Source organism: Pseudophryne corroboree, chromosome 3 (genome assembly GCF_028390025.1).
Source record: "Pseudophryne corroboree isolate aPseCor3 chromosome 3, aPseCor3.hap2, whole genome shotgun sequence".
NCBI classification, from domain to species: Eukaryota; Metazoa; Chordata; class Amphibia; order Anura; family Myobatrachidae; genus Pseudophryne; species Pseudophryne corroboree.
In genome coordinates, this window is record NC_086446.1 from 525,317,403 (window position 1) to 525,332,841 (window position 15,439).

Consider the following 15,439-nt stretch of genomic DNA (forward strand, 5'->3'; position numbering starts at 1 on the left):
CAGAAGAATTAAATGAAGTGTGTGAAGAAGCGTGGGCTTTCCCTGATAAAAGATTGGTAATCTCTAAGAAGTTACTAATGGCGTTCCCTTTCCCGCCAGAGGATAGGTCACGTTGGGAGACACCCCCTAGGGTGGATAAAGCGCTCACACGTTTGTCTAAAAAGGTGGCACTACCGTCTCCGGATACGGCCGCCCTCAAGGAACCTGCTGATAGAAAGCAGGAGGCGATCCTGAAGTCTGTATATACACACTCGGGCATTATACTTAGACCAGCTATTGCGTCAGCATGGATGTGCAGTGCTGCCGCTGCGTGGTCAGATTCCCTGTCAGAAAATATTGACACCCTAGACAGGGACACTATTCTGCTAACCATAGAGCATATAAAAGACTCAGTCTTATACATGAGAGATGCACAGAGGGAGATCTGCCGGCTGGCATCTAAAATAAGTGCATTGTCCATTTCTGCTAGGAGAGGCTTATGGACTCGCCAGTGGACAGGGGATGCAGATTCAAAAAGGCACATGGAAGTTTTGCCTTATAAGGGTGAGGAGTTATTTGGGGATGGTCTCTCGGACCTAGTTTCCACAGCAACTGCTGGGAAGTCAGCATTTTTACCCCATGTTCCCTCACAGCCTAAAAAGGCGCCGTTTTATCAGGTACAGTCCTTTCGGACTCAGAAAAACAGGCGTGGAAAAGGCGGGTCCTTTCTGTCCAGAGGCAGAGGTAGGGGAAAAAGGCTGCAACAAACAGCAGGTTCCCAGGAGCAAAAGTCCTCCCCCGCTTCTTCCAAGTCCGCCGCATGACGGTAAGGCTCCACAGGCGGAGCCAGGTACGGTGGGGGGCCGCCTCAAAAATTTCAGCGATCAGTGGGCTCGCTCACAGGTGGATCCCTGGATCCTGCAAATAGTATCTCAAGGGTACAAACTGGAATTCGAGGCGTCTCCACCCCACCGGTTCCTAAAATCTGCCTTGCCGATTACTCCTTCAGACAGGGAGGCTGTGCTAGCGGCAATTCACAAGCTGTATTCCCAGCAGGTGATAATCAAGGTGCCCCTACTTCAACAAGGACGGGGTTACTATTCCACACTGTTTGTGGTACCGAAACTGGACGGTTCGGTGAGACCCATTTTAAATTTGAAATCCTTGAACACATACATAAAAAAGATTCAAGTTCAAGATGGAATCGCTCAGGGCGGTTATTGCAAGCCTGGACGAGGGGGATTACATGGTATCCCTGGACATTAAGGATGCTTACCTGCATGTCCCCATTTACTATCCTCACCAGGAGTACCTCAGATTTGTGGTACAGGATTGCCATTACCAATTCCAGACGCTGCCGTTTGGACTCTCCACGGCACCGAGGGTGTTTACCAAGGTAATGGCGGAAATGATGATACTCCTTCGAAGAAAGGGAGTTTTAATTATCCCGTACTTGGACGATCTCCTAATAAAGGCGAGGTCCAAGGAGCAGTTGTTGGTGGGAGTAGCACTATCTCAGGAGGTGCTACACCAGCACGGTTGGATTCTGAATATTCCAAAATCACAGCTGGTTCCGACGACACGTCTACTGTTCCTGGGTATGATTCTGGATACAGTCCAGAAAAAAGTGTTTCTCCCGGAGGAGAAAGCCAAGGAGCTGTCTATTCTAGTCAGAGACCTCCTGAAACCAAAACAGGTATCGGTGCATCACTGCACGCGGGTCCTGGGAAAGATGGTGGCTTCTTACGAAGCAATTCCTTTCGGCAGGTTCCATGCCAGAATCTTTCAGTGGGACCTGTTGGACCAATGGTCCGGATCGCATCTTCAGATGCATCGCCTAATAACCCTGTCTCCAAGAACCAGGGTGTCTCTGCTGTGGTGGCTGCAGAGTGCTCATCTTCTAGAGGGCCGCAGATTCGGCATACAGGACTGGGTCCTGGTGACCACGGATGCCAGCCTTCGAGGCTGGGGGGCAGTCACACAGGGAAGAAACTTCCAAGGACTATGGTCGAGTCAGGAGACTTCCCTACACATAAATATTCTGGAACTAAGGGCCATTTACAATGCCCTAAGTCAGGCAAAATCCCTGCTTCTACACCAGCCGGTACTGATCCAGTCAGACAACATCACGGCAGTCGCCCATGTAAATAGACAGGGCGGCACAAGAAGCAGGATGGCAATGGCAGAAGCCACAAGGATTCTCCGATGGGCGGAAAATCACGTACTAGCACTGTCAGCAGTGTTCATTCCGGGAGTGGACAACTGGGAAGCAGACTTTCTCAGCAGGCACGACCGACACCCGGGAGAGTGGGGACTTCATCCAGAAGTCTTCACGCTGATTGTAAATCGATGGGAACGGCCACAGGTGGACATGATGGCGTCCCGCCTAAACAAAAAACTAGAGAGATATTGTGCCAGGTCAAGGGACCCTCAGGCGATAGCTGTGGACGCTCTAGTGACACCGTGGGTGTACCAGTCAGTTTATGTGTTCCCTCCTCTGCCTCTCATACCAAGGCTACTGAGAATAATAAGAAAACGAGGAGTAAAAACAATACTCGTGGTTCCGGATTGGCCAAGACGAGCGTGGTACCCGGAACTTCAAGAGATGATCTCAGAGGACCCATGGCCTCAGCCGCTCAGACAGGACCTGCTGCAGCAGGGGCCCTGTCTGTTCCAAGACTTACCGCGGCTGCGTTTGACGGCATGGCGGTTGAACGCCGGATCCTGAAGGAAAAGGGCATTCCGGAAGGAAGTCATTCCTACGCTGATTAAAGCCAGGAAAGATGTAACTGCAAAGCATTATCACCGCATATGGCGGAAATATGTTGCTTGGTGTGAGGCCAAAAAGGCCCCAACAGAGGAATTTCAACTAGGTCGATTTCTGCATTTCCTACAAGCAGGAGTTACTATGGGCCTGAAATTAGTCTCCATTAAGGTACAGATCTCGGCTCTGTCGATTTTCTTCCAGAAAGAACTAGCTTCACTACCTGAAGTTCAGACGTTTTGTGAAAGGAGTGCTGCATATTCAGCCCCCGTTTGTGCCTCCAGTGGCACCTTGGGATCTCAACGTGGTGTTGAGTTTCTTAAAATCACATTGGTTTGAGCCACTTGAAACCGTGGATCTAAAATATCTCACGTGGAAAGTGGTCATGTTATTTGCCTTGGCTTCAGCCAGGCGTGTGTCAGAATTGGCAGCTTTGTCATGTAAAAGCCCTTATCTGATTTTCCATATGGATAGGGCGGAATTGAGGACTCGTCCCCAGTTTCTCCCTAAGGTGGTATCAGCTTTTCACTTGAACCAACCTATTGTGGTGCCTGCGGCTACTAGGGACTTGGAGGATTCCAAGTTACTGGACGTAGTCAGGGCCTTGAAAATTTATGTTTCCAGGACGGCTAGAGTCAGGAAAACTGACTCGCTATTTATCCTGTATGCACCCAACAAACTGGGTGCTCCTGCTTCTAAGCAGACTATTGCTCGCTGGATTTGTAGCACAATTCAGCTGGCGCATTCTGCGGCTGGACTGCCGCATCCTAAATCAGTAAAAGCCCATTCCACAAGGAAGGTGAGCTCATCTTGGGCGGCTGCCCGAGGGGGTCTCGGCTTTACAACTTTGCCGAGCTGCTACTTGGTCAGGGGCAAACACGTTTGCAAAATTCTACAAATTTGATACCCTGGCTGAGGAGGACCTGGAGTTCTCTCATTCGGTGCTGCAGAGTCATCCGCACTCTCCCGCCCGTTTGGGAGCTTTGGTATAATCCCCATGGTCCTTTCGGAGTTCCCAGCATCCACTAGGACGTCAGAGAAAATAAGATTTTACTCACCGGTAAATCTATTTCTCGTAGTCCGTAGTGGATGCTGGGCGCCCATCCCAAGTGCGGATTGTCTCCAATACTTGTACATAGTTATTGTTAACTAAAGGGTTATTGTTGAGCCATCTGTTGAGAGGCTCAGTTGTTTTCATACTGTTAAACTGGGTATAGTATCACGAGTTATACGGTGTGATTGGTGTGGCTGGTAGGAGTCTTACCCGGGATTCAAAATCCTTCCTTATTATGTCAGCTCGTCCGGGCACAGTGTCCTAACTGAGGCTTGGAGGAGGGTCATAGTGGGAGGAGCCAGTGCACACCAGGTGACCTAAAAGCTTTCTTTAGTTGTGCCCAGTCTCCTGTGGAGCCGCTATTCCCCATGGTCCTTTCGGAGTTCCCAGCATCCACTACGGACTACGAGAAATAGATTTACCGGTGAGTAAAATCTTATTTTATTTAAAGTGCTGCCTTTTCTGGCAGGATAGCTATAACATTCAGAAATAGCCATGTGACACCAGCACTAGGCATTCATTATCAGTATATTGAAATGATTTTGATTCATTTAGTTAAACCTTTTTGCCACTTAATCTGGGGATTTTTTTTATTTTTATTTAGGTTTATCACTTTAATCTGTCTGCAGTTAAGAATTGAGGTTGTTTAGTATGAGTATCAAAAGTTGTAAAATCTGATTACTGAGGTCTGAGTCCTTTTACTTCAGTGAATGGCGGCATAGGTAGAGTAACTGTTTTGCCCTATGCGGTATTGATACTTTTTGTGAGTAATGCATCCAGATAACAGGATTTTAATACCTACCGGTAAATCCTTTTCTCCTAGACCATAGAGGATGCTGGGGTCCATTTCATGACCATGGGGTATAGACTGTTTAGCAGGAGCCATGGGCACTTTAAGACTTTTCAAGGGTGTCAACTGGCTCCTCCCTCTATGCCCCTCCTCCAGACCTCAGTTATAGGAACTGTGCCCAGGGAGACGGACATTTCGAGGAAAGGATTTACTTTTATACTAATGGTGAGATTCATACCAGCTCACACCTCAACCATGCCGCACAACATGGCATTCAACATAAAACATGCCAACCGGCATGAACCATTTACAGCAACATGCTGAAAACAAATGTAACACACTTGTGTAACTAACTGAACAAAACTGCAGGTAAAGTACGCACTGGGTCGGGCGCCCAACATCCTCTATGGACTAGGAGGATGCTGAGGTCCATTTCATGACCATGGAGTTTATACCAAAGCTCCAGTACGGGCGGGAGAGTGCGGATGACCCTGCAGCACCGATTGACCAAACTTGAGGCCCTCATTGACCAAACTGTCAAACTTATAAAATTTAGCAAAAGTGTTTGACCCTGACCAAGTAGCTGCTTGGCAAAGTTGCAATGCCGAGACCCCCCCCGGCAGCCGCCCAGGACAAGCCCACCTTCCTAGTAGAATGGGCCTTCACCGACTTCGGCAATGGCAAACCAGCCGAAGAATGAGCGTGCTGAATCGTACCTTCTGATCCAGCGCGCAATGGTCTGCTTGGAAGCATGACACCCAACCTTGTTGGGAGCCTACAGGACAAACAGAGCCTCTGTTTTCCGTATCCGAGCTGTTCTAGCGACATAAATCTTCAAAGCCCTAACCACATCTAGGGACTTTGACTCAATGAATGTGTCAGTAGCCACTGGCACCACAATAGGTTGGTTTATATGGAGAGACGAAACCACCTTTGGAAGAAATTGTTGACTAGTTCTTAACTCTGCCCTATCTTCATGAAAGATCAGGTAAGGGCTCTTGTGAGACAAGGCCCCCAACTCAGACACCCGCCTTGCGGATGCCATGGCTAAAAGCATCACCACTTTTCAAGTGAGAAACTTCAATTCTATCTCCTGCAGAGGTTCAAACCAATCTGATTGAAGGAACTGCAACACCACATTAAGGTCCCATGGTGCCACCGGAGGCACAAATGGAGGCTGGATGTGCAGAACCCCTTTCACGAACGTCTGAACTTCTGGAAAGGAGGCCAATTGTTTTTGAAAGAAAACTGATAAGGCTGAAATCTGGACCTTGATTGACCCCAATCTAAGGCCCGCATCCACACCAGCCTGCAGAAAATGGAGAAAACGTCCCAACTCAAACTCTTCCGTAGGAGCCTTCTTGGATTACACCAAGACACATATTTTCTCCAAATACGGTGGTAATGTTTAGACGTTACTCCTTTCCTGGCCTGAATAAGAGTGGGGATGACTTCCTTGGAAATACCCTTTCGGGCTAGGATCCAACGCTTAACAGCCATGCCGTCAAAAGTAGCCGCGGTAAGTCTTGATACACACACGGCCCCTGCTGTAGTAGGTCCTCTCGAGGAGGAAGAGGCCGAGGATCTTCTATGAGCAACTCCTGAAGATCTGGATACCAAGCCCTCCTTGGCCAGTCTGGGGCAATGAAGATTGCTCAAACTCTTGTTCTTCTTATTATTTTGAGAACTTTTGGAATCGGTGGAAGTGGAGGGAGAACATATACCGACCGAAACACCCACTGGGTCACCACTGCATCCACTGCTATTGCTTAAGGGTCTCTCGACCTGGAACAATATCTCTGAAGCTTCTTGTTTAGACGAGATGCCATCATGTCTACTTGAGGAACTCCCCAAAGACTTGTCACCTCTGCGAAGACTTCTTGGTGGAGGCCCCACTCTCATGGATGGAGATCGTGTCTGCTGAGGAAGTCTGCTTCCCAGTTGTCCACTCCCGGAATGAAAATTGCTGACAGAGCTCTAACATGCCTTTCTGCCCAGAGGAGAATCCTTGTCACCTCTGCCATTGCCGCTCTGCTTTTCGTTCCGCCTTGCCTGTTTATGTACGCGACTGCTGTTACATTTTCTGACTGGATCTGCACGGGATCTTGAAGAAGATGTACCGCTTGTAGAAGGCCGTTGTAAATGGCTCTCAATTCCAGAACGTTTATGTGAAGGCAGGCTTCCTGACTTGACCATTTTCCTTGGAAGCTTTCCCCCTGTGCGACAGCTCCCCAGCCTCGGAGACTTGCATCCGTGGTTATTAGGACCCAGTCCTGAATCCCAAACCTGCATCCCTCTAGTAGGTGAGAACTGTGTAGCCACCACAGGAGCGAAATCCCGGTTTTGGGGGACAGGATTATTTTCCGGTGCATGTGTAGGTGGGATCCGGACCACTTGTCCAACAGGTCCCACTGGAATACTCTGTCATGAAATCGGCCAAACTGTATGGCCTCGTAGGCCGCTACCATTTTCCCCAACAACCGAATGCATTGATGGATCGACACGCTTGTTGGTTTCAATATTTGTTTGACCATTTTCTGGATTTCCAAATCCTTTTCCACTAGAAGAAATACTCACCGTACTTCTGTGTCCAGAATCATCCCTAAAAAGGACAATCTTGGTGGTCATTCCGAGTTGTTCGCTCGTTGCCGATTTTCGCTATATTGCGATTAGTCGCTTACTGCGCATGCGCTTAGTTATTTTACTCAAAAGTTAGGTATTTTACTCACGGCATAACAAGGATTTTTCATCGTTCTGGTGATCGTACTGTGATTGACAGGAAGTGGGTGTTTCTGGGCAGAAACTGTTCGTTTTCTGGGCGTGTGCGAAAAAACGCTTGCGTTTCTGGGAAAAACGCGGGAGTGTCTGAAGAAACGGGGGAGTGTCTGGGCGAACGCCGGGTGTGTTTGTGACGTAAAACCAGGAACGAAACTGATTGAACTGATCGCAATGGCTGAGTAAGTCTGGAGCTACTCAGAAACTGCTAAGAATTTTCTATTCGCAATTCTGCTAATCTTTCGTTCGCAATTCTGCTAAGCTAAAATACTCTCCCAGAGGGCGGCGGCTTAGCGTGTGCAATGCTGCTAAAAGCAGCTAGCGAGCGAACAACTCGGAATGAGGGCCCTTGTCGTTTGTTCCAACTGTGACTTTGGAAAATTCATGATCCAACCGTGTTGTTGGAGTATTGACAGGGAGAGTGCGATGTTCTACACCAACTGTTCCCTGGATCTCGCTTTTATCAGGAGATCATCCAGATAAGGAATTATATTGACTCCTTTTTAACGAAGGAGGACCATCATCTCCGCCATCACCTTGGTGAATACCCGCGGTGCCGTGGAGAGTCCGAACGGCAACGTCTGGAACCGGTAATGGCAATCCTGTACTGCGAATCTCAGATAAGCTTGGTGAGGAGGATAAATGGGAACATGCAAGTAAGCATCCTTTGTCTACTGACACCATGAAGTCCCCATCCTCCAGACTGGAAATCACTACCCTCAGGGATTCCATCTTGAACTTGAACCTTTTGAGGTAGAGATTCAGATTTTTCATGTTTAAAATCGATCTGACCGAGCCGTCTGGCTTCGGAACTACGAAGAGGCTTGAATAAAACCTACTCCTTGCTGTGCCAAGGGTACCAGGACAATGACCTGATCCTGACCTAATTTTTGAATTGCCGTTGTTACTGCCTCTCTTCCTGGAAGAGAAGCTGGCAAGGTAGATTTGAAAAATCGGCATGGAGGGACGTCTTGAAACTCTAGTTTGTACCTATGGGACATATTTGTAAGACCCATTGGTCCAGGCCAGATTGAATCCATATTTGGCTGAAAAGTTTCAGACGTGCTCCCACCCGAGCGGACTCCCGCAAGGAAGCCCCAGCGTTATGCTGCATATTTGGCAGAAGCAGCGGTGGACTTCTGCTCCTGCGATCCGGGAGACGCTGCGGATTTCTTTCCTTTTCCCCTTCCCCTACCTGCAAAAAAGGGGGAACCTTTGGCCTTTTTGTATTTGTTGGGCCAAAAGGACTGCATGCGAGTGATGCGTCTTTTTCGCCGGTGTAGGAGCATAAGGCAAGAATGTCGACTTTCCTGCGGTAGCCTCCGAGACTAACGCATCCAGCCCATCACCAAACAAGGCCTCGCCTTTATACGGGAGAGCCTCCATATTTCTTTTGGAATCTGCATCAGCATTCCACTGGCGAATCCACAACGCCCTCCGAGCCGATACTGCCATGGTAGCGGTTCTTTATCCCAAGAGACCAATATATTTCATGGTTTCTAGTACGTACGCAGCAGCGTCTTTTATATGACCTAACGTTAGGAGTATCTCGTCTCCATCTATTGTGTCAATGTCTAATGACAAGTTTTCTGACCACTTTTCAATAGCACTACTCACCCACGCACAGACAATGGTAGGCCTGAGTAGTGTCCCATTGGCCACATCAATAGATCACCTCACTCACTTGCGGTCTGTCAGCTACTTAAGTGAAGCCATTCCAGGCGCAGGGAGAAACACCTTTTCTCTTTTATGACAGGGCCCTGTCTAAAATGCGGGGTGACTCCCACCTTTTGGAAAAAGGTAAGCTGCCTGAATTCCTTTTGGGAATCTGAAATTTCTTTTCAGGTTAAATCAGACTCCCTCCAAGAGACTGTTCAACTTACTTCTTTGTTACATTACTTCTTTACTAAAGTAAACCATCTCCTTGTGGTAAAAGAGGGGGCTTCATAACTTCTAACACCTCCTTTATAGCTAAAACATGTTTTGAATGCTTTTTGCTAACTTAGGACCTATTCCCCTGGAATCACTAGTGTCGACACAGGAATCGGAGTCCGTGTCGGTATCAGTTTGTACTACTTGTGCAAATTTGTATGTGACCCAGAGGGGTCCCTGTGGATGAAAGGCAGAACTATTAAAAATCACATCTTCCACAGATTATATTCAGTTTTCTGTATGAGATTCAGTCCAACCTCTTACTGATATGATTCGCACTCATGTAACCTTTCACCAAGTCAGGCTCTTGGTGTCATATTACACCTCTGTGTTTCTAACATGTCTCCCACAGAGGAAGAATTCCCTGCCACAGACATGTCACACACATGCACAACCACACCACAGACACTCCGGGACTTATAGGGGACAGGCCCACAGTAAAATCTGTCCGAGGGACACAGGATTTGCCAGCTCACAACCCAGCGCTAGTAACACAATGTCTGTGAACACAAAATGCCCACTGACATGCAGCGCTTTTATAATGCTAATCACACAATTATATAGCACCAAATTCACTGTGGCCCCCCCTGTTTTGCACCCTGATACTTGTTCAGTAGTGGAGGAGGACCAGCGTTGTCTCTGCAGAGAGAAAATGGCGCTGAGCAGTGTGCTGGCTGACTCAGGAGGAAACTCCACTTCAATGGTGTGTTTCTCCTCAGCTTTTATGAGGTAATTTTTTATACTGGCAGGGGTAGGACTGTGCCTCAGCAACGTATGCCCCTTATTTATGCCAGTTTCCATAGGTTTCATGCTGCCCAGGGCGCCCTGCAGTGCCTGTGTATGTGTGGTTAACATGGCGCGCTGCGCTCCTGCCAGCCGCGCGGTACCTTTAGCCGTCACTTTCTTGATTGAAGATCTGTCTTCTAACACTCACCTGTCTTCTGACTTCTGGCTCTGTAAGGGGGGTGACGGCGTGCTGTGGGAGTGAGCATATAGGCATAGCTAGCGTTCAGTTCCCTTCAGGAGCTAATGGTGTCCTGTCAGCCAGAAGCAGAGCCATGAAACTCTTTAGGAAGTTGGTTCTTACTTCTGCCCCCTCAGTCCCACGAAGCAGGGAGACTGTTGCCAGCAGTTCTCCCTGAAAATAAAAAACCTAACATAAGTCTTTTCAGAGAAACTCAGTAGAGCTCCTCTGGAGTGCATCCAGTCTGCCTGGGCACATTTCTAAAACTGAGGTCTGGAGGAGGGGCATAGAGGGAGGAGCCAGTTCACACCCTGAAAAGTCTTAAAGTGCCCATGGCTCCTGTGGAACCGTCTATACCCCATGATCATGAAATGGACCCCAGCATCCTCTAGGACGTATGAGAAAATATATTTAAGAGGTATGCAGTCTCTATATCTCCATTAACATGGTCAAAATGTTGACACTTGAAAAATGTCAACATTTCCATTTCCATTAAGGTTAGTAGCAATAGTATTACTATTAACAATGTCAAAAGTCTACAAGGTCAAAGTCTACATGATGAACATGTCGACATTCATACATCAGCCTAATGAACATTGGCGTTGTGATTATCAGTAAACGATAACAAGCCCTAGTTAAGTTGGAATTAGTGTCAATTGCTTTTTGAAACGTGACCGAAAGTAGTAGTCTTTAAATATCAGCCACTAATTGGTTGATTCTGATTTTTATCTGTGACGTGTTAAACACTATTTAGTTTATGTGTGTCATAAGTAAACATCTTATGTTCACAGCTTGAAGAAGAATTCCAAAGAGCGCCCAACCTACCCAGAGCTCATGGCAAGTATATAATTTGATTTTTAAGAATTGAACTTCTCGTTTTATTCTTTATCACACCACACAACACCAGAAGGTGTACTAGAGTTGTCATTTGGCGTCTGCGTCTGTTCTAAAATAGGGAAAAATTACTAAACCTGAAGCCTCTGCTGCGGAGCAAACCATGCTGCCCTAAGCAATTGCTTACTTTTACCGGGTTGGGGACTGGGAGATCGGCGCTGGGGATCCCAGCGGTCAACATGCAGCAGAATGCCGGGGGTGAGGGGTGGGGGTGTTTGTAGCGAGCTCACCACAGGTTCTATTCCCCTTCTGTGGGTGTCGTGGACACCCAGAAGTGGGAATAGTCCCTGCTAGTCAGCATGCTGATTGTCAGGTGTTTGATCTCTTTGGATCCCCGTGTCGGCATGGTGACTGTCGGGATCCCGAGCAGTGGTCACTTGACCGCATCCACCTTTTACCTGTATGCTTCATAATTATAACCTATATTGTAGTAAGCTGTCGTACAAGCTACATGGGTGGAGGACAGTAAAACCATTTAGGCCTACTGTGTTGCTTATTGGGGTTTGCCACATACCAAAAGATTGCTGATCTCTGAGCAGAAAGGTTTGGGTACAGCTTGGAGCAGTGTCAGAATTGAGAGGCGACCACTACCTCGCCATGTCTCACAGCAAGGGTTGCCACCTCATCCCTTTAATCCTGGAGATTTATGAATAATACGGGTTCTGTGGCTGATTAAATTCAAACCTGCATTCCACCTGGTTTTAATCAGTCACAAAACTGTGTAAATCACAGGTCTCCAGGATTAAAGGGATGAGGTGGCAATCCTACTCACAGCCCGGCTTAGCAGCTGTTGTGCTTTCTGAGAACTGTCCATTTTCACTCTGCTCCAAACGGCTGGATCTGTCAGATTTTGGCTGTGCTTATTTTGCCAAATTGGACTCCACTCTGGTTGCCTGGGTGGAAATGCTGTATCTGCCCTGCAGCCCATGTATTTACCTTTATCTGTCAACAAACCACATTGATAAAAGGTAAAAACTCTACAGAACAGTGTCCATTTGGAACGCTGCGGATAACTGGTATGTTTTTTCTGTACTTGGTAGAAATAGTGTTGCTTTGGCCACGTTTCCCCACAGTGTATCTCTTTTCTCAGTCGCTGGGTATTTATTTACAAATCCTTAAAGATAATGATGCTTAAGATCTTTTTGCAGATAGCGCAGTATTCACGGGAGTAACATATGGGCCAAATTCAGAGATATAGGTAAACTCAATGTTTCCGCACATCTTTGATGTTTTTAGGTCTGCGCCTGCACAGAAGCCACATTGCGCGTGGGCTGCAGTGCCCCAAACGCTCAGCATGATTGGCATTCTGCTGGTATTTGGGAGCAGTGATGGGTAGTGTTCCAGAAAACGGGGACATATCTGCCCCATTTTCTGGGCCTGCTGAAGCCAGTGGCAGCTTCACTGACCCTGGCTGCAAGGTTTAACTGAACATCCAGTTACTTAGATGTCTAATGGTCATGCAGTTGATCCGATGCAGCAGCTGATCAGAGAAGCTGGCAGTGGGCGTATTTCATCTCAAGATGCCTCCTGCGGCTTTTACATAGCAAAGCTGCTGCATCTTTGCATGCATACAAAGATGCAGCAGCTGTGCTAAGTGTATCCATCTCTGGGGGAGAGTCAAATGTTTGAAAAGTCGGTTGGGTTTCTGTTTTTTCCTGTCTATTAGATAGTAAAAAACAGACTCCCAACTGACTTTTCAAACATTTGAATCTCCCCCTCTGAATGGTATCTGGATTTTAGGTCGACATGAATTAGGTCAACAGTTGATAGGTCGACCACTGTTGGTCAACATTTACATGGTTGACATAGGGAAAAGGTGGATACGTTAAAATGGTCGATATGGGACAGGTCAACACAAAAAAGGTCTACATAAAATAAAAAAATAAAAATTTGAGATCTTTCACTTTTTCATACTTTACCATCCACGTGGATTACAATTGGGAATAGTAACCAGCATGGCAAGCTGTATACTAATTACAGTTCTTGATCATGTTATGCAAAAAACGGCATCAAAGAAAGTATAAAAATGTCATGGAGACCTTTTCCATGTGTCGACAAAAGTGGTCAACCTATTGACTGTCGACCTAAGTCTGGTCGAACCATTGAGCCCCAACCCTCTGAATCAGGCCATATATTAACTTGCAATACAGCATTTGTCGGGAGTGTTAACAAGTCGCCCTGGTCTCCACACTCATTTTGCAGGTATAATGTTTTTTAAGTGTGGGCTGTGAAAAGTATTTCCACGTACTCGAGCTGTCTGATTTTACATTTCTTCCCCACAGGAACACCCGTTCTTTATGCTGCATGAATCAAAGAACACTGATGTGGCGTCCTTCGTTAAAATGATTCTAGGAGATTAAATGACGTGTGACACCCACCCAACCCCCTCTCATCTTTCGCACGGACTTCTCCTACAGGCACAGAGCGGCTTTAAAATGGCTGCTGTACTTAAGATCCCATAGAAATGCGCAATGGGACTGGGAAAACTGGACTCCATATTTGTTTCTGCTGGCCTTGTCAATGCAAATTATAACCTCTGTGCTGCCACAGGATACTCTGGCAGTACAGGAGTTGTATATATGCATCTTACCGTAATGGGATTATTTCCACCCATTTGCTGCCGTATGCATTTATAGTCATTTAGGTTTCTTATTCTTTTAGACGTTTTGGTTCTAGGTGCTACTATAGGTATGTTTTTTTTTTTTTTTTTCTGTGTAAAATTGTTTTTCTTTCTCTTCTTTTTTTTTTTTCTTATCCCTGTTTATTGGGTTTATCCTTTTTGAAAAATATTTATGTTCTGTATTCTGATTAAGTCTGTTTGAGAGGAAGAGTGTGTGATCTGGGAGAAGTACGGTGGCAAATATTTATAGGGTTTTGCTGGTGAAAGGGGTGAATAATTTTTGTTTTTTATTGTTTTTGTCTAAAATATTTAATTTTGTTTTTTTCTCTCCCAATATATATTATTATTATTATTTTTTTAAATGATGATTCTGGAGTGACTGTGTGAGAAATATCAACTTCTTTCCCCCCCCCTTTTTGAAAGTAGACACTTTTATTTTAAAGCAAAGTAGCCTAGTTAGAATGAAATGGTGATGTTTTTCCTCTGGCCAAACAGAAGCAATACGAGTTACTGCCCACAGTCATACTCTGGGCAGGAAAGCTAAACATACTAAAGCTAACAAATGCTATGGACAGTGCTGTCTGGGGACGTCACAAACCAATAAAGGTATGCTTGGGACATAAGAGTGCCGCATCTCTGCGTAGATACTACTTCAGAGGAAGGCTGCGCTGTGGAGTGTGGCACGTTACCAGGCTTTTTTGTATTGTCATGGAATGAACTCTACAGGCCAGCCATTTTTCCCTGGAAACATTGAACACCCTGCTGTACATTTTTACTCCTCAGGTTGTTTATGAAAGGTCTGTGTAATGTGGACGTGGCCCCTGTATCTGAAAAGACGGGCTGGTGATGCATTGCTTGGAGATTAAGGCCATATATAAAACAGAAGATGACCTTACTGCTTTTAATTGGTGTTTGAATCATCATTTTGGTTTTTAACAGCCATTTTTAATAATTGAAGTTTGTTTGGCTAAGGTTTCTGACTTTTTTGTTTTTAATGTGTATTAAGCAATGATTTTTTCCCTTCCCCACTACCAATGGCATTTGACCAGCTCTACACTTATTGTGTGAGCTTTTTAACTCTGACAATTTTAGACATTTATGTTTTCTTTTTGCCTAAATCTCTCCATCCCTTTTTTTTTTTGTTTGCTAATTGGAAACCGTTTGCAACCAGAGGGCCATGCAATGCATTGCACGTGGTAACCTCGGTCATGGCATAAGTGACAAATAGCAATGTTTTATATTACCAAAAAGCAAGTTTATATAGGTCATGTTCATTCATGAAATGCTGTATGGCTTTTATTGAGATATCGGTGAATACCACAGGGTTGTACCAAGTCAGGAATGAGCAAAAAAAAAAAAATACACACCAGGAAATAATGCCATTTATTTCCAACCCAATGAAATGTCTTGCATATCAATTATATTTTTTAATGTCAAACCATGTGTGCGTGTTTTATTTTGCGAGCGCTGTTCCTTCTGGTTCAGCTTGTCACCTTATTCTTAGAATTAATTTTGTTGACTGAAACGTGACCCCTCAGCAACACACAATGGAGGTAGCCATTCATTAGGAGTACATGATATTGTAGCCTATTGAAATGGGTTACGGCATGATGCACTTTACTATATGTCTCAGTGCTGTTACTGGTTCTAAGTGATCTCACATTCTT

At 45.9% G+C, this 15,439-nt stretch overlaps 1 protein-coding gene across 1 annotated transcript in view; it reads left to right on the forward strand.

Annotated features, from left to right (window-relative positions):
• The window catches only part of MAP2K6 (mitogen-activated protein kinase kinase 6), a 126,872-nt gene extending 111,662 nt beyond the window's left edge, over positions 1–15,210 (forward strand). The window contains exons 11-12 of the mRNA XM_063961137.1: positions 11,050–11,095; positions 13,435–15,210. Coding sequence (XP_063817207.1) covers positions 11,050–11,095; positions 13,435–13,512 — 124 coding nt within the window. The 3' untranslated portion in view covers positions 13,513–15,210. The remainder of the gene's footprint in view (positions 1–11,049; positions 11,096–13,434) is intronic.
• Positions 15,211–15,439: the final 229 nt, after the last annotated feature.